Source organism: Chiloscyllium plagiosum, unplaced genomic scaffold (assembly GCF_037043375.1).
Source record: "Chiloscyllium plagiosum isolate Xiang-an unplaced genomic scaffold, Cpla_swu_hap1 HiC_scaffold_5, whole genome shotgun sequence".
Taxonomy (NCBI): domain Eukaryota; kingdom Metazoa; phylum Chordata; class Chondrichthyes; order Orectolobiformes; family Hemiscylliidae; genus Chiloscyllium; species Chiloscyllium plagiosum.
In genome coordinates, this window is record NW_028270143.1 from 73,386,754 (window position 1) to 73,412,099 (window position 25,346).

Consider the following 25,346-nt stretch of genomic DNA (forward strand, 5'->3'; position numbering starts at 1 on the left):
GGGATTTGGAGGTCCTAGTGCATGAATCACAAACAAAAGCTTCCAAGTTCAGCAAGTAGTAGGGAAGACAAATGCAATGTTGCCTTTTATTTCAAGGGGGATGGAGTTCTTGCTAAAACTATAGGCAGCACTAGATAGACTACTTTCTAAGGTAATTGGAAATAGTCCAGAGAAGATTTACTCTGTTGATCCCAGGTATGGAGCAACTTTCTTTTGCGGAGAGGTCAAGTAGTTTGGGCTTGTGCTCATTGGAGCTTAGAACAATGAGAGGAGACCTTATGGAAATATAAGATTCTTAAAGGATTGGACAGGGTAGATGAGGAAATGTTGTTTTCCCTGGTGAGAGAGTTTTCTAAAACCAGACAGCATAATGTTAGAGGAAGCTATCACTTATTTAAGCCAGAGACGCAGAGAATGTTTTTTCTGCGAAAGGATAATGAATTCTGTGGAACTTTTTTACCACAGTGGGCTGTTGAGGCTGGGTTTCTATGTATGTTTAATGGTAGCTATAATGTGAAGTAGTCAGTGTTGGACTGGGGTGAACAAAGTTAAAAATCACACAACACCAGATTATAGTCCAACAGGTTTATTTGGAAGCACCAGCTTTCAGAGCACTGCTCCTTCATCATGTGTGATTTTTAACTAAGTATGTTTCAGGCAGAGGTACAACAATTAATAATTAAGGGAATCTGGGTTGTGGAATAAAGTAGAAAAGTGGAATGGAGGATTTTTAAATTAGGCTTGACCTCATTCAGCAACAGAATAGACCTGATGGTCGGAATGGCTTACATCTACTCCTATGTCTTATGGTCAGATACAAGTCTAGCCTTTTTAACTTTTCCTCATAAAACAATCCAGCCATTCAGGATTAGGCTAATAACCCTCCAAACTGCTTCTAACAAATTCACCTAAATTAGTAGACCACTACTGTGCACGGTACTCCAGATGTGATCTCACCAATGCCCTGTGTGATTAATGCAATAGCTTCCTACTTTTGTATTCAATTTCCCTTACAATAAATGATGATATATTGTTAGCTTTCATAATTGACACACCAGCGAGGTTACCATGAAGGACTCTCCTTCTCAACCTCGTTCCCCCTTGCCTCAGGTTAAACATCACCAGTCATCTCTCTCTAAAATGAGAGCAGCCCTATAATCCGGTAGGACTATGGAAACTTTTAACTCTGATTACATGCTGTATCTTCAACCTAACCATTTGCTATTCATGCACTTGGACATATAAATCTCATGAAGTCAAGATCCATCAGCATGTAAGTGCAACAATTTACTCGATACCACATCTCTAGTGATTGCAATTTTCAAGTTCCTCTCTTTCTTCTATTCCCTGATTTACAGCTGTTTCTAGGAAGTTTCTTGTAATGAAGGTCAATGCAAAATATTTGGTCAGTTACTATCATCTCCTATTTTCCATTATCAATTCCCCACGCTCATTTACTGTCAGACCAATGCGAACGTCATTAACTTTTTCTTTAAATATTTACAGAAATCTGAATGTTTTTATATTTTTAGCTTGTTTTCTCTTCTAATCTTTTGTCATTCATTGCTGTTTTTATAGTGAGTCCAATTTACAGTCTCGATTCCCACTTTTGTGCAATTACTTGCTTTTTCTTTAGGTTTGATTCTATCTTTAACTTATTAGTTAACAGCTAGAAGTTGGAAGTTCACCTGGAATATTTCTTGCTCATTGGCATGTATCCAGTCTGTGTATTCTGAAATAACCCCTTAAATATCTGCACTACATCACTATTGACTGATTACTTAACCTAACTTCCCGATTTACTTGAAGCTTATTTACTACCCTGATGTAATCTGTCTGGCCCTCCCAATCTACAAATCTCAATCCAACTATACCCCTACTGATTACCTACTCCCACACACTCATCCACTCATCTCCCCAGTAACCCCCTAAAAGACTTGAGACATTTAAGAATCTGTTTGAAGATGGCAGCTAACATCATAAAATAAGAGTGTGCCCTTTCGTTATCAATCTCCTCTTGTAATGATTGTACTGACCCATTGATACTTCAGCGGGGATTGGAAAAATCACAGAGGTCAGGTCACAGAAATATTGGCGGCAGTGGCAACTGCCAAGTTTCTGTTCACCAACACAATATGCTTAGATTTGGCCTGATCAGAAAAATGATCAAGGAATTTTAAAGTGTAAATAATTAATTATAAGTCAAGTTTCCTGAAGTTTTGTATCTTGGTTTGTGAAAATCTTGAACTGTAAACTGATCGTTCCTACAAAATTCACCACACCCAGACTGAAATGATAAATGGGACAGTTTGATGTCAATCCTACTATCAACAGTTTAATTTCTAAGCTGTTCTTAACCATGCTGGCAATCCTCAAGCACTCCTATTTTATATGCATGATGAAGGAACCTGAATTCATGCAAAGAACTGGGTAATTAAATGCTTTTGATACAATGAAAGGAGAGTTTGCTTTCACATTCACATTTAATTAGCACAAAAGCGGAAAACTGGCACTAACAAACAGTCTACCAGTTTAAGATTAATTGTCCCTAAATAGTCATAAACAAGGATGATGATTGTCCATGCATTTATTTCAAATGTTTAAGCTTTTGTCATTACTCTGTAAAATAAACCTCATTTCGTTGGCACATTAAATTGATGTGTCAATCACTTTGTAGCTCACATGATAAAAATTCACAACATAGCTCTGCTCCAGAGGTTGCTGGCAAATGATACTACATCATTGTTTGGGCCGCAATTATTTTTCTAGTCTGATGGATTTTTTTCTAGACTTTTTTTTCCAACTAAATTGGTTAATGTGTGTGGCTGTATGACATTATTGAGTGCTTAGAATATAAACCTTCTGTTTTGGCATCATTCAAACAGCTCTGGGTACGAGTGATGTCAGCAGATTTACTGCTCATCTCAAACTGTTGACCAGAAGCCATTCCCAGTTGCCAACAATTACAATCTATATTTTGCTGTATATCAAAGTGTGCTGAAGCAATTTCAAAAGGGGCACCATGTAGTTCAGGTGGCTACAGATCTGTTGAAGAAATAGTTTAGCTATTTCTAAGCATCAAATTATCTGATTGGTTTAAGCTGATTATTTTTAAATCATCAACACATGTCAGTTTCATTAAAACTGTAAAGACTTCCTATGGAATATATTTTGAATGCAACAGCATTCAATTATCAGATTTGGGGTATTCAGTCTTCCATGAATATTTCCTTAGCAGGTCTTGTCAGAATGATGATTATTCTTAGTGGATATCCTGAAGCTTTACCATTCTTGTTGCACTAACTCAATCCTATTGTTCAGCCTATTGTTACTGTGAATAATCATTCTCCTGCTGCTCCCTTTAAGCTGAAAAATGGGTTACTGTTCTTTTTCTCAAAAAGACAACCAGCCATATAAAACGCAAGCAACTTTATTTTAAAGCAGGACTTGACACAAGTTGACCAGCATTTCCAAAACATGCAACAACCTTACTAAAAGGGCAAAATAAGGTCTTTCCTCAGTTTTGGGAAGGTACTGCAGTTTTTATATTCCATAGGCACAGCATACACTTTGACCAGAGGAAATGACAATTAGAAGCATATACATTGGGTCTTAAAGGGACCACTGCAGGTCACCCCATAAAAAATTAAAGGGGCATATGCAGCTCTGATTTTCATGAGGCCAAGAACAACATGACTGTTACTGTTCGCTATGGTGCCCCCTTCCCTATATGGCAGTGACTACATCAATAGTGAACACAAAATGCTGAAGAAACTCGGCAGATCTGGCAGCACCTGTCTAGAGAGAAGAGTTAACATTTTGAACCTAGTACGACTCTTCATCAGAATAGAAAGGGGTTGGGTTTTTTTTTAATGTACTTTTGACGCAGGTAGAGGAGGGGCGAAGGAAACATAGCGTCGAGGCGCAATGAAAAAGACAAAGGGATTGTTAATGGTGGTGGAAAAAAAATGTAAAATGAGTGACAAGGAGACAATTGGTCCTCTTCACTGAGAGCAAAGTAAAGATTAGAGGCTATAAATCTTGCAGCGAGTAAATCAGCCCCTGACTCCCCAAAGCCTGCCCAGCAGTGTAAAAGTCAGGCATGTAATGGAATAATTGCCACTTGCCTGGATAAGTGCAGCTTCAGCAACACCCAACAAACTTGTTAGCATTCAGGACAAAGCAGCTTATTTGATCGCTACCATATCCACAAACACTCACTCACTCCACCACTAACGATCTGTAGCACTAATGTATTGTAGAAAATCACTAAGGCTCATTAGAGAGCACCTTCCAAAACCATGACCACTACCATCAAGAAGGACAGGACAGCAAATACATGGGAACATCATCACCTGCAAGTTCCCCTCCATACCACTCAATTTTCTGACTTGGAAATATATCACCATTCCTTCAGTGTCACTGAATTAAAATCCTGGTATTCCCTCCAAAAGGGCATTGAGGATTTACCTACAGCAAATGGACAGTAGTGTTTCAAGAAAGCAGCTGACCACCACCTTCTGAAGGGCAACTAGGGATGGGGAATAAATGCTGGCCCAGCTAGTTATACCTAGATCTCCATGAGTTAATTTTTAAAAACGCTCAGTTTGCCTTCTGCTACGATCACTTGGTTCTTGACCTCACAGAGCCTTTGTTGAAAACATGGACAAGAAAAAAAAGTTCAACTCAAGGGGAGATGAGGGGGACTGCCTTTGACATCTCAATAGTTTTAGACTGTGTTACCAGGAGTCCTAATATAATTAAAGGTAATGGGAATCATTGGGGGTGGGGGGTGGGGGGGGGGGGGGGGGCACTCTGTTGGTTGGAGTCATGCCTGGCGCAAAGGAAAATGGTTGTGATTGTTGGACATCATTATTCTCAGACTCAAGATATCACTACAGGAGTTTCTCAGGGTCAGACCTAGGACCAACAAACTTTAGTTGTTTCATCAATGGCCATTTCATCATTTTAAGGTCTGAAATGGGCATGTTTGCAACAGACCATACAACATTCAGTACCATTTCCAGATCTTCAGTCACTGAGGCAGTTCAAGGCATGGATGGCATTGAGGCTTAGACTACAAGTGGAAAGTAATATTCAGGCTGCACAAATGCCAAGCAATCTCCAACAAGACTGAATCTTATCATCTTTCCTGCACATGCTATGGCACTGCCATTATTGAATCTGTCACAATCAACACCTTAGGGAATCAATATTGATCAAGAATAGAATTGGTCCAACCAATAAAGGAGAGCATACCAAATGCCTTCTGCACTATCCTATCTACCTCTGACTCCACTGTCAAGGAATTATGAACCAAGCAACTTTATTTTAAAGCAGGACTTGACAAAAGTTGACCAGCATATAAATACTGTGGCAAAAAGAGCAGGACAGTGGTGGCAAATCCTGAGGCAAGTAACTCTCCTATCTCTCCAAAGCCTATCTGCCATCTACAAAACACAAGTCAAAAGTGTGAGGGAATATTCTCCTCTTGACTGGATGAATGCAGCTCAGCACAATATAGGACAAAACTGTACACTTGATCAGCACCTCATCCACCTACTTAAGTATTTACTCCCTGCAATACCAACGTGCATTGACAGCAGTGTGAAGTATCTAAAGATGGACAGGAGCAACTCAGAGAAGCTCCTTTGACAGCACTTTCTGAAAGTGTAATTTTTAAGCACTTAGAAGGGTAAACACAACAGATACATGGGAACTGCATCACCTGCAAGTTCCCTTCCAAGCTATTATCCTGACTTGGAAGTACATCCACTGTCACTGGATCTAAATCTTGGAAAGCAGTTGCTAACAACACAGCACTCACACCAGGTAGACTGTCACAATTCAAGAACACAGCTGACCACCTTCTTCTGAAGGGCAATTAGGATTGCACAATAAATTCCAGCCTGGCCTGTAATGCCCACATCTCATGAAAACATTAAAACAATTTGGACGACCCAGGTTGGAGCCAGAGCATCCCAGAGTATAAAAGCAAAGTTAGAGATAGTCATTTTGTTATAAATTCTGTGTCTTATGATCCTGGCCCACTAATTACCTGATGAGCACTCTGAAGGCTAGTACCTCCGAATAAACCTGTTGGACTATAACTGGGTGTTGTGTAATTTTTAACTTTGTGTCAAAATTTTGTATACCTCTATTTGATCTATAATACACAGATCTATCATAATAGATCTATATCTAGATAACAGATCTGTAATAAAACCAGTTAGTGATAGTCTACATCTATAGAGAAAGGAACAGAGATAATGTTTTAAATCCAAATCAATTTAATGCAGCTAGCACTACTGTTTCCAGCCCACTGCTTATTTTGTATTTCCACTATTGAGCACACTGAGCACAGGTGTTCCTTCTCTGGAGTTGGCAATAAGGGCAAAGAATGGATGAATTGACCCTGAAGAACAACTAAGGATAGTCAACATGGCTTTATGCATGGGAAATCATGTCTCACAGACTTGACTGAATTTTTTTGAAGAAGTAACAAAGAGGATTGATGAGGGCAGAGCAGTAGGTGTGATCTATATGGACTTCAGTAAAGCGTTTGACAAGGTTCCCCATGGGAGACTGGTGAGCAAGGTTAGGTCTCATGGAATACAGGGAAAACTTGTCATTTGGATACAGAACTGGCTCAAAAGGTAGAAGACAGAGGGTGGTGGTGGAGGGTTGTGACTGGAGGCCTGTGACCAGTGGAGTGCCACAAGGATTGGTACTGGGTCCACTACTTTTCATCATTTATATAAATGATTTGGATGTGAGCATAGCAGGTATAGTTAGTGAGTTTGCAGATGACACCAAAATTGGAGGTGTAGTGGACAGTGAAAAAGGTTACCTCAGATTACAATAGGATCTTGACCAAATGAGTCAATGGGCTGAGAAGTGGCAGAAGGAGTTTAATTTAGATAAATAAGAGGTGCTGCACTTTGGGAAAGCAAATCTTAGCAGGACTTATACACGTAATGGTAAGGTCCTAGGGAGTGTTGCTGAACAAAGAGACCTTGGAGTGCAGGTTCATAATTCCTTGACAGTGGAATCAGAGGTAGATAAGATAGTGCATTTGGTATGCTCTCCTTTATTGGTCAGAGTATTGAGTACAGGAGTTGGGAGGTCATGTTGCGACTATACAGGACATTGGTTAGGTCACTGTTGGAATATTGCATGCAATTCTGGTCTCCTTCCTATCGGAAAGCTGTTGTCAAACTTGGAATGGTTCAGAAAATATTTACAAGGATATTGCCAGGGTTGGAGGATTTGAGCTATAGGGAAAGTTTGAATAGGCTGAGGCTGTTTTCCCTGGAGCATTGGAAGCTGAGGAGTGACCTTATAGAGATTTACAAAATCATTAGGGCATAGATAGGATAAATAGACAAAGTCTTTTCCCTGGGATGGGGGAGTCCAGAACTAGAGGGCATAGGTTTAGGGTGAGAGGGGAAAAATATAAAACAGACCTAAGTGGCAACTTTTTCACGCAGAGAGTGGTACGTGTATGGAATGAGCTGCCAGAGGAAGTGGTGAAGGCTACTACAATTGCAACATTTAAAAGGCATCTGGATGGGTGTATGAATAGGAAGGGTTTGGAGGAATACGGGCCAGGTGCTGGCAGGAGGGACTAGATTGGGTTGGGATATCTGGTCAGCATGGACGAGTTGGACTGAAGGGTCTATTTCCATGCTGTACATCTCTATGACCTATGCAGGGAATGCAGACAATAGAAATCTGGAGCTGGTTTAAGGAACAGATATTGCGTGTTCTTGATAGGTATATCCCTATCAGGCAGGGAGGAAGTGATAAGGTAAGGGAAATGTGGTTTACTACAGAAATTGCATCTCTTGTTAAGCAGAAGAAGGAGGCTTATGTGTCAATGAGACAAAATGGTTCAGATGAGGCAATGGAGAGTTACAGATTAGTTAGGAAGGATTTTAAGAGAGAGTTAAGGAGAGCAAAGAGAGGACATGAGCAGTGTTTAGCAAATAGAATAAAGGAGAACCCTAAAGATTTCTATAGGTATTTGAGGAAGAAAAAGATGACTAAAGTAGAAATAGGGCCAGTCAAAGACAGAAGTGGGAAGTTGAGTGTGGACTCTGTGGAGATCGGAGAGCTGCTAAATGGACATTTCTCATTGGTTTTCACTCAGGAAAAGAAGAATATTGTAGAGGAGAAGAATGAGGTACAAGATATTAGACAAGAAAGGATTGAGGTTAGTTACGAAGAGGTATTATCAATTCTAGAAGGAGTGAAAGCAGAAAAGTCCCCTAGGCCGGATGGGATTTATCCAAGGATTCTCTGGGAAGCGAGGGAGGAGGTAGCAGAGCCTTTGGCTTTGATATTTGAGTCGTCATTGTCGACGGGTTTAGTACCAGAGGACTGGAAGATTGCCAATGTTGTCCCCTTGTTCAAGAAGGGCAGTAGAGATGACCCAGGTAATTATAGACCAGTGAGCCTTACTTCTGTTTTAGGAAAAGTTTTGGAAAGGATTATGAGAGATAAGATTTATAATCATCTAGCAAGCAACAACTTGTTTTCAGATAGTCAACATGGTTTTGTCAAAGGCAGGTCATGTCTCACAAACCTCATTTGAGTTTTTTGAGAAGGTGACCAAGCATGTGGATGAGGGCAGGGCAGTTGACGTAGTATACATGGACTTAAGTAAAGCCTTTGATAAGGTTCCACATGGTAGGCTGTTGGAGAAAATGCAGAGGCATGGAATTGAGGGTGATTTAGCAGTTTGGATTAGAAACTGGCTTTCTGAAAGAAGGCAGCAAGTGGTGGTTGATGGAAAATATTCAGCCCAGAGTCTGGTTATTAACGATGTGCCACAAGGATCTATTTTGGGCCCACCCTTCAGGCACTCTGCCTATATTCCAGATGAAGGGCTTTTGCCCGAAATATCGATTTTCCTGCTCCTTGGATGCTGCCTGAACTGCTGTGCTTTTCCAGCACCACTCTGCTCCAGAATCTGGTTTCCAGCATCTGCAGTCATTGTTTTTACCTATTTTTGGACCACTGCTGTTTGTCATTTTTATAAATGACTTAGACACAGGCATAGGTGAATGGATTAATAAATTTGCAGATGACACTAAAGTCAGTGGAGTAGTGGACAGTTTGTAAGAATGTTACAGGTTGCAGAGGGACTTAGATAAACTGAAGAATTGGGTTGAGAGGTGGCAAATGGAGTTCAATGCAGCTAAATGTGAGGTGATTCACTTTGGGAAGAATAACAGGAAGACAGAGTACTGGGTCATTGGAAAGATTCGTGGTAGTGCAGATTTGGAGTCCATGTACATAGATCCCTGAAAGTTGCCACCAAGGTCAATTGTGCTGTTAAGAAGGCATACAGTGTGTTAGGTTTCATTCGTAGAGGGATTGCGTTCCAGAGCTGAAATATCATGCTGCAACTATACAAAACACTAGTGCGGCCACACTTGGAATATTGTGTACAGTTCTGGTCGCCCCGTTACAGGAAGGATATGGAAGCATTGGAAAAGGTGCAGAGGAGATTTACCAGGGTATTACCTGGTCTGGAGAGAAGGTCTTATGAGGAAAGGCTAAGAGACTTGGATATGTTCTCATTGCAAAGAAGAAGGCTAAGAGGGGATTTGATAGAGACATACAAGATGATCACAGGATTAGATAGGGTAGACAGTGAAAGTCTTTTTCCTAGGATGATGACGTCAGCTTGTGCAAGGGGGCATAACCACAAGTTGAGGGGTGATAGATTTAAGACAGATGTCAGAGGCAGGTTCTTTACTCAGTGAGTGGTAAGGGCATGGAATGCCCTACCTGCCAATGTAGTTAACTCAGCGACATCAGGGGCATTTAAACAATCCTTAGGTAAGAACATGGATGATGATGGGATAGTGTAGGGGGACAAGCTGAGAATAGTTCACAGGTCAGCACAACATCAAGGGCCAAAGGGCCTGTTCTGCACTGTGTTGTTCTCTGTTCTATGTTCTAATTCAAAGGAGCGCTCCTGATTCAGGCTCAGCTTTGTTTGAACTGCAGTTGAAACTGGACCAATTATACGCTTAGCATTATGGCATATCTCTTTCAAGAGAGTCATTTTTGAAAAATTGAAAATCTACTCGTTAAACAGGAGAAAAAAAGAGAGGAACTTTTGTGTCTGCTTTCATAGTCAAACCTCATTTACTTAAAGAGATCAGTGAGAAAAAGTAAGCCATTTAATGTCTGAATGCTGTTAACATTACTGCTTTTATCACATTCCACTCAACATTAGATCTCAAAACAACTTAAAGAATTTTCTAAGTGTTTTGTCTTCCATCAGCATAGACCCCATAATTCAATTGAAAAGAAAGCTAAAAATATGCTGGAAATTCCCTGGTGACATAATGAACTAGTGAACTGGCATGCTGTGCTACAGATGGCTGAACCTGGGTTATATGCCTGAAATTCCCCACAGCATGTTGCCACTGCAGTGTGAATCAGATAAATGCAATACCATTCACTATATAGAAACAGATCTTCATGTCCTTTTTGTTAAGAAGTTAAGCATGATATAAAGAACTAAAAACAGTAAATGCTGGAAATGCACAACAAATTCCAACTGCATCTGAAAAGGAAGGAAGTAGATGAACATTTCATACATAGTTTCTTCTGTGAATTATAAACGGAAAGATAAGCAACCCCGGGTTGGGTCGGGTAAGGGTGTGCAGAGGAATATCAGAAATGATTGGCATTGTGATTGCGGTGAATAACCTACTATTTTAACATAATTATGTTTATTGTTGGTTTGCTCCACAATGCTGACTGGTTCAGGACAAACCAATGTCAGACTAAAACTCAAAGTTTTTTAAACATTGTGTTATGACACAGAGGTGAACCCCTCTGAAAATTAAACCAAACACCTAGAAAAGCTTGCCTCATTTTGTAATCTGTTAAAATATGAGTGACAGAGATTTCCAAATTTCACTATTTAAAGAAAAAATATCAATTTATTTATTAACTCAAAAAGTGAATACGAAACAACTATTCACAACTCTAAGCCCCCCTTTCTCTTAACTGCTTACTATCTGCCTCCATCTCCTTAACAATATGCTGTTCCAATAAGACACTTATTAAAATTACATCAAGTTAATTTCAAAACCACACAGTTGTCTTCTTCTCTGTCTTATGACTGAGGATCTCCCTCGATCATCTTCTTTCTTTTTACTGCATGTTTCACATGAAAAGATACCTTTGATAGAGAGTGTTTTCTAATTTCTTTAAGAGCAAGATATTGGATGGGCAATTGGCTCTCCATGAGTTTCTCACTTTATGGCAGTTGCTCTCTGACAAATTTTCATAATGTCTGCATTTTCATACTCCCTAACATTGGATCATCTCATTGGTTTGATGTTGGCAAAACAATAAATTCAAACCCAATTGGGTTTTAGTCTCCTAGGGCATATTTTAAACTGATGTCAAAACAGTAACTAAAACTCAAGTAGACATTTCACAGCCAAATGTTACATATTTTCAATTTTCCAGTACATTCTGGGACTGCCAACTAGTCATATACACAGATGCTTGTAAGCTCTCAGTTCAGAACAACATTCTCTCTCTCTTAAAGGTACAGTACATGCCTTTAACTTCATAACAATTGCAATGACAAAATATGCCAGTGGGTGTTCATTGCTCAAAGTTTTCAGGCAGTCAGTTATAAGACAGTTTGGCTAGCCATCTGATAGAATCAGAACCTTTTTCATGGTTGAGATTATTTGTGTTTTAATGGCAGGATGCCCTTATTTCATCCAGTGACAAGCAGAGAGGCCCTCGTTTGAGGACAGGATTTCTCCAGGAACTGTGTCCATTTAAGGAGTGAATACAGAGTCATTCAGCACAGATCAAAGTTTATAAGAACATGTTAGTTGGTTTTACAAAAGCAGCATATCGCAGGTCAGAACAGCATAATTCCTTGAGATTGTGAGCAGATGAGGGCAAACAGATAGGTTCTGCTTTAATCAAATGCAGCAGGGGTGGTCAGTCAGGCACTGCAGATGGCCTGGAGGGAGTAATCCTCAATGACTGTGTTCATATTCTCACCTCAGGATGTGGCCTCAGTGTCACAAATACTTCAAAAACCTGGCTGACTAAAAGAGCAAAGGCAGGAATACAATTTGCCATGAGTCTTGGAGATGGAACCATTTCATACTGTTTCTGCCCATACATCCACAGCACCTACCTAACCCACACACAAAAGGCATTTTATTAATTCTCCCTTTCCTTACAATTACACCTTGATCGTATGCTGCAGTTCTCAACAATAACAGAATTAAATGGTAATCTGTCTCACTATTTTAATGAGGGGAAAGTGAGGACTGCAGATGCTGGAGATCAGAGCTGAAAATGTGTTGCTGGAAAAGCGCAGCAGGTCAGGCAGGATCCAAGGAGCAGGAGAATCGATGTTTCGGGCATAAGCCCTTCTTCAGGAATGAGGAAAGTGTGCCAAGCAGGCTAAGATAAAAGGTAGGGAGGAGGGACTTGGGGGAGGGGCGCTGGAAATGTGATAGGTGGAAGGAGGTTAAGGTGAGGGTGATAAGGTGAGGGTGATAGGCCAGAGTGGGGGTGGGGGCGGAGAGGTCAGGAAGAAGATTGCAGGGTAGGAAGGTGGTGCTGAGTTCGAGGGTTGGGACTGAGACAAGGTGGGAGGAGGGGAAATAAGGAAACTGGAGAAATCTGAGTTCATCCCTTGTGGTTGGAGGGTTCCTAGGCGGAAGATGAGGCGCTCTTCCTCCAACCATCGTGTTGCTATGGTCTGGCGATGGAGGAGTCCAAGGACCTGCATGTTCTTGGTGGAGTGGGAGGGGGAGTTGAAAAAGTCAACAACTTCTCTTTCCAATCCTCCCACTTCCTCCAAACCAAAGGAGTAGCCATGGGCACCCGCATGGGCCCCAGCTATGCCTGCCTCTTCGTAGGATATGTGGAACAGTCCATCTTCCGCAGCTACATTGGCACCAACCCCCACCTTTTCCTCCGCTACATCGATGACTGTATCGGCGCTGCCTCGTGCTCCCACAATGAGGTTGAACAGTTCATCCACTTTACTAACACCTTCCACCCCGACCTCAAATTTACCTGGACCGTCTCAGATTCCTCCCTCCCCTTCCTAGACCTCTCCATTTCTATCTCGGGCGACCAAATCAATACGGACATTTACTATAAACAGACCGACTCCCACAGCTACCTAGACTACACCTCCTCCCACCCTGCCCCCTGTAAAAATGCCATCCCATATTCCCAATTCCTTTTTCTTCGCCGCATCTGTTCCCAGGAGGACCAGTTCCAATACCGAACAACCCAGATGGACTCCTTCTTCAAAGACCGCAATTTTCCCCCAGACATGGTCGACGATGCTCTCCACCACATCTCCTCCACTTCCCACTTCTCTGCCCTTGAGCCTCGTCCCTCCAATCGCCACCAGGACAGAACCCCACTGGTCCTCACCTACCATCCCACCAACCTCCATATACATCGTATCATCCGTCGTCATTTCCGCCACCTCCAAACGGACCCCGCCACCAGGGATATATTTCCCTCCCCTTCCCTATCAGTGTTCTGAAAAGACCACTCCCTCCGTGACTCCCTCGTCAGGTCCACACCCCCCACCAACCCAACCTCCACTCCCGGCACCTTCCCCTGCAACTGCAAGAAATGCAAAACTTGCGCCCACACCTCCCCCCTTACTTCCCTCCAAAGCCCCAAGGGATCCTTCCATATCTGCCACAAATTCACCTGCACCTCCACACACATCATTTACTGCATCCGCTGCACCCGATTTGGCCTCCTCTCTATTGGGGAGACAAACCGCCTACTTGCGGAACGTTTCAGAGAACACCTGTGGGACACCCAGACCAACCAACCCAACCACCCTGTGGCTCAACACTTTTTCAACTCCCTCTCCCACTCCACCAAGAACATGCAGGTCCTTGGACTCCTCCATCGCCATACCATAGCAACACGATGGTTGGAGGAAGAGCGCCTCATCTTCCGCCTAGGAACCCTCCAACCACAAGGGATGAACTCAGATTTCTCCAGTTTCCTTATTTCCCCTCCTCCCACCTTGTCTCAGTCCCAACCCTCGAACTCAGCACCACCTTCCTACCCTGCAATATTCTTTCTGACCTCTCCGCCCCCACCCCCACTCTCGCCTATCACTCTCACCTTATCACCCTCACCTTAACCTCCTTCCACCTATCACATTTCCAGCGCCCCTCCCCCAGGTCCCTCCTCCCGACCTTTTATCTTAGCCTGCTTGGCACACTTTCCTCATTCCTGAAGAAGGGCTTATGCCCGAAACGTCGATTCTCCTGCTCCTTGGATGCTGCCTGACCTGCTGCGCTTTTCCAGCAACACATTTTCAGCTATTTTAATGAGGGGCATAGTTCATTTCTCAGTGGAATGTTGTCACATTTCACTCTTGCAACACTTTCATGTACGTGACCACCATCCCATCCTGTTCATGACTTGCTGCTTTTTCTTCACAGCAATCATACTTTAGGAAGGAAAGTTACACAACCCTTAATATCATCCACGTGCTAGTTCATTCCCTCTCTTTCTACAGAAAAAGGTTAATGTGCAATCCCCTGGGCAAGTGGTGGATGGAGAGTCCTTTGGAATGGTGATAGTGGATCCTCAGCAGTATTCCTGTTACTTGCATAATTTTTTCTTTCTCAGGAATCATACACAGTCGGCATGGCAATCAGGTACTGCACAGTTCTATTAATCATCTCCTTGTGTCCAACCTGACTATGCCAAGCTGACCTTTGTTCACCTCCACTTTCTCTCGGCTCTCTAAAAGTCTGCACCATGCAGAGCATGATTCCCAATGGGGGCCATTCTCACAAAGCATCATTGGCACTCACCCAGTCCCTCACAAGAACTTGCACTATCCTGAGTGGCTAGTTAGTGCATTAGAGGATCTGCAAATACTGTTCTATAATGTACAAGTGAACCATGAACTAGTAGAAAGGTCAGCCCTGAATAAGATTCACTAGAGAGCAGCCTAGATACCTACCTCTGCTCAGGGCACTTAATAATCCATCGAATATGTTTTCTGTTACACGCTGTAATCTGTGATGATGTTGCTCCTTGAACAAGGTCATGTTGTCCTTGTTTTTTTTTTCAGAGGGTTCATAAACACAGAGATTCTGGGAGGTCTATGTTTGAAGGATTTTAGGGCCAATTTGATTTTGGATAACAGATACTATCTCAGGCAAAAGGCTTTCAAGATTTAAAAAAAACTTGTTCAATGAAAGCGAAGGGTCCAGTTCTCCCAGCTCAGCTTTTCTCTGGTTTGGTCTGGATATTCACTGAAAGTAGTCAGTCAGTTGTGAAGCTGCTGGACCCAAAGAAGCAGGTCCATGCTGATCCTCCCTCTCTCTGACATCTCTCCTGTAAGAACTTGTGTTGGATTTTTCCTTTTTTTGCAAAAGGGTGTTTGTGGGGATTGTTGCAGGTATTTGGAACAGCATCATGAAGTTGAGATAATCTGTTGGGTTTTCAGATAGATTAAGTTACTCTGTATTCTGTTCTCTTTTGTTGTGTTTCATTCAGTAATCTTGCAAATAAGTTCTGTTTTGTTTAAAATTAAGTGGTTGGACAAGCTACATAATTCCTGGAATATCCACATTACACCTGCTTAAAACAACAAGCAAAGTTAGGGTCCGGGCTACTTTGGAGGGTGTCTGGCCTAGTTCATAACAAATCTGGAGAGATATTGTAGGGAAAATAAATTATGTCAAGAGTTAACTTAAAAGCTGGGTGTGAAATACAATTCTCAATACAAGAGGCTGCATTGATTTGTAAGATGTCTCAGCAAAACAGCCTGAATACCTGGAGGTAAGTGACTCTAAGCCTGTTGATCTTACAGACAGGCAAGGGTGCCTGCAATTATCCTTCTGTTTGTGATCTCTTTACAGATATAACTGCAGCATCCTGAAGTCTCCCAATTTGCTGCTGTTCCTCCTTTTCCTCCAACTAAGGTGGAGCAACCAGGATAACTATCAAATTTAATTTTCAGTGCAATGTACTCTGCTCAGCTGGCCCCTTGAAGGGATCAAAGCAGAAGTATGCAGAAATACTGGAATTTTCAAGGCACATATTTAGTGGCACGGTGCCTCAGTGGTTAGTACTGTTGCCTCACAGCGCCAGGGATCTGAGTTCAATTCCAGCCTCGGGCAACTGGCTGTGTGAAGTTTGCACATTCTCCCTGTGTCTGCATGGGTTTCCTCTGGGTGCTCCGGTTTCCTCCCACAATCCAAAGATGTGCAGGTTAGGCAAATTGGCCAATGCTAAATTGCCCATAGTGTTCAATGGTGTGTAGGTTAGGTGCATAAGGGATAAATGTAGAGTAATGGGGAATGATTGGGTTGGGTACTCTTCCGAGGGTTGGTGTTGGGCTGAAGGGCCTGTTTGCACACTGTAGGGAACCAATTTTTAAAAATCTATATTTCTGAGAAAATCAGCTAGTTGAATTACAAAAGGATTTCAATGATCTGAGTGCTTGCAGGTAGATGCCTATTTTAAGTAGCTTTTCCAAATGTTGTGGCTACATTGCCTCGTAGTCCAACAGGTCTCTGGTTACCAGTGCATAAAAAAGTCCAGCACTGAATACTATATCCATGTTTTGCCTGGAAAATGGTAATGGTATCCAAGTGATGGCATACTGCAATAGTTAAAATAGTTAAGCTAGGCTCCTGTCTGTGCTTCAGGAACAGAACTGGAATTTTGCAGCGAGGGCAATGTTGGGGCCTGTCTGTCCCATTCACATCAGTGGCCAGTTGGTCAGTCAGTGGCCTCAAAACCAACTGATCAAGTTGAATGAAGAAACTGCCACGTCAGACTGTACAGAATGAGAGAGAGCTGTTCCTTGGTCTGAATCCAGAAGCTCTGGATTACATGGCTCCAACAAGGATCAGTGCACACACCTGGATTCACCATCCATAGGTTTAAAGGTAAAGTCTCCAAACTGCTGGATTTTCCGATATCACTGCTCATGCAAGCTTGGAAAGACCCTGGAAAATCTTCCCTTAGCATATTGTATTTAATTGCTTTGAAAATAAATAATACAGTACAATATACAAATTCAAGAAAAGACTGTCAGTTTGTAATTCTGCAAGCACTTTGTCAAAATTTTACGTTGGCATTGTACAACCACAAAAAGAAGCATTGAAAATAAAATTGTAGACCGTTTAAGAAACATAAATGAGATCAAGAAGGATTTCAAATGGACCCATATAATCAACAGCAAGACTGAGAACTTGGAATATATATCTATAGTAAATTGCAGTATATAATTACAGCTGTTGTATTTTTATGACAGCTCACTAATAATCAGAATAACCTAGAAACAAATTATCATTTGTAGAAAAATGGTAAATTGGACTCTGTAATTGATTTTACATTTCTTTGTTGTACTAAGGAGATCAGTTAGCAAGTATTAAGCAAAAACACTATTTTTAAGTCAGAATTTTAACTAGCTTCTCTGAATGGTGCAACCAGTCATAAAAACACACATTAGTCAAATTGTAAGCAACTGAGCTGCATCAGTCAATTGCTAGATTGGTAATTAAGCAACTAACTAAAACAGATTGAAATTAACAGTTATAGTGAATAGTATTCAGAGGCTTTAGAGCAGGCAATTATTTCCAGTTTAATGTTCAAGTATATGTACAACACCTCCTCTACTTCAATGACACATGTTGTCATGGCAAATTGATATTTACTTTCCCAAAATGCTTAAGAAACATATCAATTTGAAAAATTCCAAACAATAACAAGATATCAAGGGTTTTTAAACAGAGTTAACCATTCCAGTCATTGAATTGGGGATTGGAGGAGTGGTAATTTCAGATGAAGTGCCAGGGCATTGTGTCATCATCAGTAGATTGTCTACCAGTTTCCCTGCTGTGCTACACCCCTTTACATTATTGAGCTGCTGCAGATGGCAATAGCACGTTAGAGACAATGCTATGCAGTAAAAATTATTCCCCATCATTGGAGGAGGTAGTTGCCTGAATTTGTCTCAAAGCAAAGTGTTGGTGATAACAATTGAATGGCTGTGCCCATCAATAATTACATATTTCTAGCCACTGATCAATGGAAATGTTTCCAGATGTAATCTGCATTGCAGACTGGACCATTCATCAGCAAAAGAAATAGGCACAAATAGTGAGCACTTAAAATAGTCCAGAATTTAAAAGTTAATAATTCAGTGGTCTTCAATTCTCTGTGACCAACTCGCATCACAAGTCAGACAACACAGATCATGACATAATCTTTCAAAATAATCTTCACAGCTTTAATCACTTCAAACATTTCAAACACAACAAAATTGTCACAACCACCCACTAATCCCCAATCTGCCGTCCCAACTGGGATATCATGGCTTCAGTGGATATCGTGTCTTAGGAGGGATGAAGGATAACAAGAGACAGTCATATGTCATGAGGGTAATAGATCATTGTGTGACAGAGTCGAGAGTGTGGCGCCAGAAAAGTGCAGCAGGTCAGGCAGCTTCCAAGGAGTGGGAAAATCGACGTTTTGGGCAAAAGCCCTTCATCGGGAATGAGGCTGGGAGCTTCAGCGATGGAGAGATAAATGGGAGGGCGTTCTCCCATTGTGTGACAGAGTCAGGCTGTAGGGAGAATCATTGAGTTAGATTGAGCACCTCAAAGAAAACACGTCTGTTCTTCCTGGCCCATTAACAATTCTATAAATTAATTTATCTCCTCCTTCCAGTATTCCCTAATCCAGCCCTTAGATTCTGATTTTCCCATGACATAGGAACCCAGCTAACCAGGGTTTAAACTAAAATGAAGAAGGAATCTGAAATAGGCAATCTCATTAAAATAAGCCTGTTACAGGCTTCTGGGAACTGGTTGGTTTCTTGCCCAATCTCACCTCTTAAAACCAGATGCATGGGTTCAAGATGAAGTGAGTGTGTCTATGAGGTTTTAGCATTCTTACATTCCACACAGCCAGAACCCATCCATTTTGAGGTTAAAGTTTATCCCTATGAGTTGGAACATCCTAATGTCAGCAAGGCAGAAAAAAAAGAAAACAAGTCATTAAGGCAATTGAAATATTTTGAACATCAAAGTTTGTGAGAAGATTTGTAGCTCGGGTGCTCGTTGCTGTGGTTCTGTTCGCCGAGCTGGAAGTTTTTGTTGCAAACGTTTCGTCCCCTGTCTAGGTGACATCCTCAGTGCTTGGGAGCCTCCTGTGAAGCGCTTCTGTGGTGTTTCCTCCGGTGTTTATAGTGGCCTGTCCCTGCCGCTTCCGGTTGTCAGTTTCAGCTGTCCGCTGTAGTGGCCGGTATATTGGGTCCAGGTCTATGTGTTTGTTGATGGAGTTTGTGGATGAGTGCCATGCTTCTAGGAATTCCCTGGCTGTTCTTTGTTTGGCTTGCCCTATAATGGTAGTGTTGTCCCAGTCAAATACATGTTGCTTGTCGTCTGCGAGTGTGGCTACTAGGGATAGCTGGTTGTGTCATTTCGTGGCTAGTTGATGTACCGGCCATTACAGCGGACAGCTGAAACTGACAACCGGAAGCGGCAGGGACAGGCCACTATAAATGCCGGAGGAAACACCACAGAAGTGCTTCACAGGAGGCTCCCAAGCACTGAGGATGTCACTTAGACAGGGGACGAAACGTTTGCAACAAAAACTTCCAGCTTGGCGAACAGAACCACAGCATTTTGAACATCAGCTTTATCCAGCAGTTCCTGCTGCTGAGTCAGCAGGTTCAAATGGAATGAAAAGATGCGAATAAAGGAAGAGGCTTAGGCTATTCAGCCTTAGGGAATAGCCCACCATTCAGTAAGATTGTGATTGATCTCAAGTCCATCTAAACACCATGACTCTGCATCCCTGCCAGTATCTTTCATAAATCCAGAGACCGACTTGCTGATTGCTCTAGGGTTCATTCTGAGCCAGAGGACAGGAGACTAGGAGGGGTAATGGCTCAAGTTAGTTCACAACGGCTAATGGCTGACCGTTGTGCAGTAGTACTAGGAGAAGAACTTACCTTTACAGGAAGCTGAGGAAACCAAGGTTATTAAGATTCCCTTATCTGTTTGGTGCACACATTTTGTTTAAAATTTAACCCTCAGTCAATATGACTGAAAAAAGATGAACTAGCCACTCATCTCACTGCTTTGAGAAAATTTCTTGCCACTTTGTCTACAAAATAAGTGACTACGTTTCAAAGGTATTTCATGGCTTTAGGGAAATTTTGGTTATCCCGAGGAAAGAAAAGATGCTGTATAAATAAAATTTTGTCCTCAGTGCTCGGAAATTGCACTTCAAACAGTGCTGATTAATAATGCTAATGTACTAAAGTTGCTGTTTTATCTCTATGAAGCCCCTTACAGCATCATCACATTCCCTTTTGTTTTCGCTATCATGTTTGGTGACTGTGGGCATGGACTAGTTATGGCAATAATGGCTGTAGGGATGATCTTGTATGAAAGACACCACAAAAACATAGAGATGAATAATGAGGTAAGTGTTTTCTTTCACTAAATAAACATCCCAACCGATGATAAAACAAATGGAAATCTCCACAACAGGATAACTAACCCTATCATACTGTAAAATGAAACTAGAACCTAAGTAGTTTAGATTTTCAATTTGTAATTAATTTTAATTTCATAGTTCTCAAATTTTAATTGATGAACACTTTTAACTGTTGATTAAAGTAATCCAAAATATATTTCAATAAAATGTTGTTATCTGGCCCTGCAGAAACTGGAATGCTCTATCAACCAGTACCTGTTGCCAGGTTACAAAATGCAGTTTCTCTTGAGAAAGCCATGCATGGCCACTTGCACCCACATCCATGTTAGCATTAAAAACCACTGCAGTGCTTACAATGTACAAGTGGTGCTCAAGTCCTCATAAGGACCTTAACATTGAAAGTCAAACACTGGGTCAAAACAAAATTATCTCCTTACTAAAGCTCTGCATTATCATGATGACAGGCTGACTGTGTTACACTGTTTGCCTATAATATTTATGTCCATGGGACCACAATCATGTTTTAAACATTGACAGTTTTAAACGAATGTAACAGGCAAAGCTCCTGTGTATAATACCAATGTTGTCAGTGTGAATTGATTGCAAAAGAACCAGCTTCGATCAGTTCCCCAAATACCTGTATTATTAACCACTGGGTTAACCAGCATTTTGATTTACTGGCACTACTCCATTCCCATTGCATGCTATATAACAGAAAATTTAAAGTAATTAATAAGAATACTACTTACATTTTTTTGGCAACATGTAAAAATGACCTTTTTTTATAAGATATTAAATGCAATTAATCTAGTAACATTTATAATGCACTGAATCCTTTCACTACTTGCAGCACTTATATTAGATTTAAATAATCTTTATTTTGTTTAGATTCTGACCATTTTGTGTCATGGACGTTATATTATTCTGCTAATGGGACTCTTTTCAATCTATACTGGTCTCATATACAATGACTGCTTCTCCAAAACTTTCAACTTCTTTGGATCAGCATGGAATGTCAGAGCTATGTTCCAGCCAAATGGACCTTGGAGGTATGTTTGGTATATGAGTGTGTCCTTGAGCAACATAAGGACTCTTATATAGTAATGTGAAACTGACTTAGATCAATAATGATTTTTCTTCAACTATGTCAATCAGATTTTCCTATTACCAGGCTCAACGTCTGGTTGTCAGTTTGTTCAGCCTCACAAGATTAGTCCCACAAGGACACATATATCCCCCGCACACTCTACAACAAAATGTTCTGTTAAACAATGAGATAACCAAAATGGATCTCTTGATCTGCGGGTCATCCACTGAAATGTTGCACAACAATGCTAAAAATACATGAGGACAACTCACTCTTAAAGTAGCCAAACCTACTCTCGGGTAAATCAATCCATAGAAGAATTTCCCCAGTAAATTGAATGGACAAGAAAATATCCTGCTGATTACCACCTACACCCTTATCCTTTGACTGATGAATTAGTTCTTGTCCATGTTGAACATGGAGGATGCACAGAGGATAGGAAGGGCACAGGATGTACCCTGGGTTGGAGGGTTTCAGTGTCAATCATGAACAGTGGCTCATTTACACTATAACTGACTGAGCTGGTCAAGTCCTAAAGGACATAGCTGCTATACTGGGTCTACTGTCGATACTGAGGGAACCAGCAAGACGTACTTAAGTTTGTCATCACCAACCTATTTATCACTGATACAGCTGTCCTTGATAGTATTGGAAGGTGTGACCACTGCATTGTCCTTGGGAGACAAGATCCTGTCTTCACATTTAGAATACCCTCTGTTGACTTGTTTGGCACTGCCACTATGGCAAGTGGGAATTAATATCAAACAGATCTAGAAACTCAAGCCTGGGCATCCATAAAGTTATGTAGGCCATCTGCAGAAACAGAATTATATTCAACCACAACCTGTAACTTTATGGCTCAGACTATCCTCCAGTTTACTCTTACGACAGAACCCAGGGAATCAAGCTTTTTTAATGATTACTGCAGGAAAGCATGCCAGGAGCAGTACCAGGCATTAACAGAAATGAGAAACTAACCTGCTGAAGCTACAACACAGGATTACTTGCATGTCAAACAATGGAAGCAGCATGCAATGGACATGAATAAGAGATTGTTTAAGCTCCGCAGTCCTCACATATCAGGTCAACAGACAGTTAAACAATTTAATTGAGGAGATGCCAGATACCAGCTTTAGCCAATTCAATTCACGCCACATGATATTAAAAAATGGTTGAAGACACTGAATACAACAAAGCATTGGACTGTGACAACACTCTGACAACAGTGCAGAATCATCGAGTATATGTGCAATGCGTAGAAATGCCCAGATATGTCCTGTCCATGTAACAGTGGAACAATCCAACCCCAATTACAACGCTCGATCACCAAAGTGATAGCAGATGTCGGTGACAGTGACAGTGCTATCAAGTGGCACTTACTCAGTAATAACCTGCTCACTGATATTCAGTGTGGGTTCCACCAGACCTACCCAGATACTGACCTCATGAATTCCTTGATGCAAATATGGACAAAAAAAGAGTGGAACTTGAGAAAGGAAGTGAGGGTGACTCCCCAAGACAAGTAAATATTTGATTCAGTGAGGCATTAAGGAGCCCTAGTAAAATTGGGGTCAATGAGAATCAGAAGAAGAAATCTTCACTAGTTGGAGTCAAAGGGTGACAAAGAAAGACAGTTATGGTTATTCAAAGTCAGCCATCTCAGCTCCCACGCATTACTGTAAAAGTTCCTCAGAGTAGTGTCTTAAGTCCAACCATCTTCAGTTCCTTTATTAATGCCCTTCCTTTCAAAAGTGGGAATGGTCACTGATGATTATGCAATGATCAGCACTATTCACAACTCCTCAGATACTGAAGCAATCCATGTCTTAATGCAGTAAGAGTTGGACAATTTCCAGGCTTGTAGGAGAAAGTGAGGACTGCAGATGCTGGAGATCAGAGCTGAAAATGTGTTGCTGGAAAAGTGCAGCATGTCAGGCAGCCTCCAAGGAGCAGGAGAATTGACGTTTCAGGCATGAGCCCTTTTTCAGGAATTCCTGAAGAAGGGCTCATGCCCAAAACGTCGAATTTCCAGGCTTGGACTGATAAGTGGCATGAACCATTTATACCAAACGAGTGTAATGAAGCAAACTTGATAAGGGAGCTTAAGATGAGGGAACTCTTAGGAGATAGTGACCATAAAATGATTGACTTTACTCTGCAATTTGAGTGGGAGAAGATATAATCAGATGTAATGGTATTAGAGTTGAATAAAGGCATGAGGGAGGAGCTGACCAGAATTGGCTAGGAGAGGAGCATGGCAGGAAAGACAGTGGGACAGCAATGGCAAGAATTTCCAGGAGTAATTTGGGAGACACAGCAGAGACTTATCTCTCGGGAAAAGGAGCATACTAAAAGGGAAGTCTGGGCAGCATAAAAGCAAAAGAGAAAGTAGATAATGCAGTGAAGGGCAGTGGGAAGCCAAAGGATTACAAAGCTTACAAAGACCAACAAAGGACAACGAAAAAAGAAATAACGAGGGAGAAGATTAAATGTGAGGGTAAGCTAGCCAGTAATACAAAAGAAGAGTGCAAGAGTTTCTTTAGATATATAAAGGGCAAAAGAGAGGCAGAAGTGGACATTGGGCTGATGGAAAATGGAGGAGTAGTAATGGGGGAAGAAAGAAATGGCTGAGGAACTGAATGAGAATTTTGCATCAATCGTCAATATAGAAGACACCAGTAACATGCCAAAAATTCAAGAGAATTGGAGTGACCCATCCTGACCCAAGCAATTCCTGCATGATTACCACTAACAACTCCAATACTTCGTCAGCTGTCTCCTTCAGAACTCTGGGCTGCAATCCATCTGGTCCAGTGTTTTATCCACCTTTCAGACTTTTTCAGTTTTTCTAGCACTTTCTCCTTTGTCATGGCCACTATACTCACCTCTGCCCTCCAATTCTCTTGAATTTTCCATCAGCCCTATGTCCACTTCTGCCTCTCTTTTGCCCTTTATATATCTAAAGAAACTCTTGCACTCTTCTTTTATATTACTGGCTAGCTTACCCTCACATTTAATCTTCTCCCTCGTTATTTCTTTTTTCGTTGTCCTTTGTTGGTCTTTGTAAGCTTTGTAATCCTTTGGCTTCCCACTGCCCTTCACTGCATTATCTATTTTCTCTTTTGCTTTTATGCTGCCCAGACTTCTCTTGTCAGCCTTGGTTGCCTCATCTTCCCTTTTAGTATGCTCCTTTTTCCGAGAGATAAGCCTCTGTTGTGTCTCCCAAATTACTCCTGGAAATTCACTAATATAACCCTCCCCCCTCTCATTAAGAAAGAAGTAAGGCAAAAAATGGGAAATTACAGGCCGATTAGCCTAACCTTGGTCATTGGTAAGATTTTTGAAGTTCATTCTGAAAGATGAGTGCATGGTAAAATAAGTCAAAGGCAGCATGGTTTCATCAAGGGGAAAGTCACGCCTGACAAATCTGTTAGAATTCTTTGTTAGACCAAGATGTTATCTACCTAGATTTCCAGAAGGCCTTTGACAAGGTGCCGCACAGGAGGCTGCTGAGTAAGGTAAGAACCCATAGAGTTAGAGGCAAGGTGCTAACAAGGATAGAAGATTGGCTGTCTGGCAGAAAGCAGAGAGTGGGGATAAAAGAGTCCTTCTCAGTGACTAAGAGTATTCCCCAAGGAACCACAACTTTTCATTTTGTACATTAAAGATCTCTTTGAAGGAACTGATAGCATTCTGGTTAAGTTTGCAGATGTTACAAAGATAGGTA

General features: G+C 41.4%; 1 protein-coding gene across 2 annotated transcripts in view; it reads left to right on the forward strand.

Moving 5' to 3' along the window:
- The window catches only part of LOC122549954 (V-type proton ATPase 116 kDa subunit a 1-like), a 140,626-nt gene that overhangs the window by 60,868 nt on the left and 54,412 nt on the right, over nt 1-25,346 (forward strand). For both annotated transcript variants that reach the window (XM_043690237.2, XM_043690238.2), the window contains exons 12-13: nt 20,378-20,517; nt 21,421-21,581. In XM_043690237.2, coding sequence (XP_043546172.2) covers nt 20,378-20,517; nt 21,421-21,581 — 301 coding nt within the window. The remainder of the gene's footprint in view (nt 1-20,377; nt 20,518-21,420; nt 21,582-25,346) is intronic.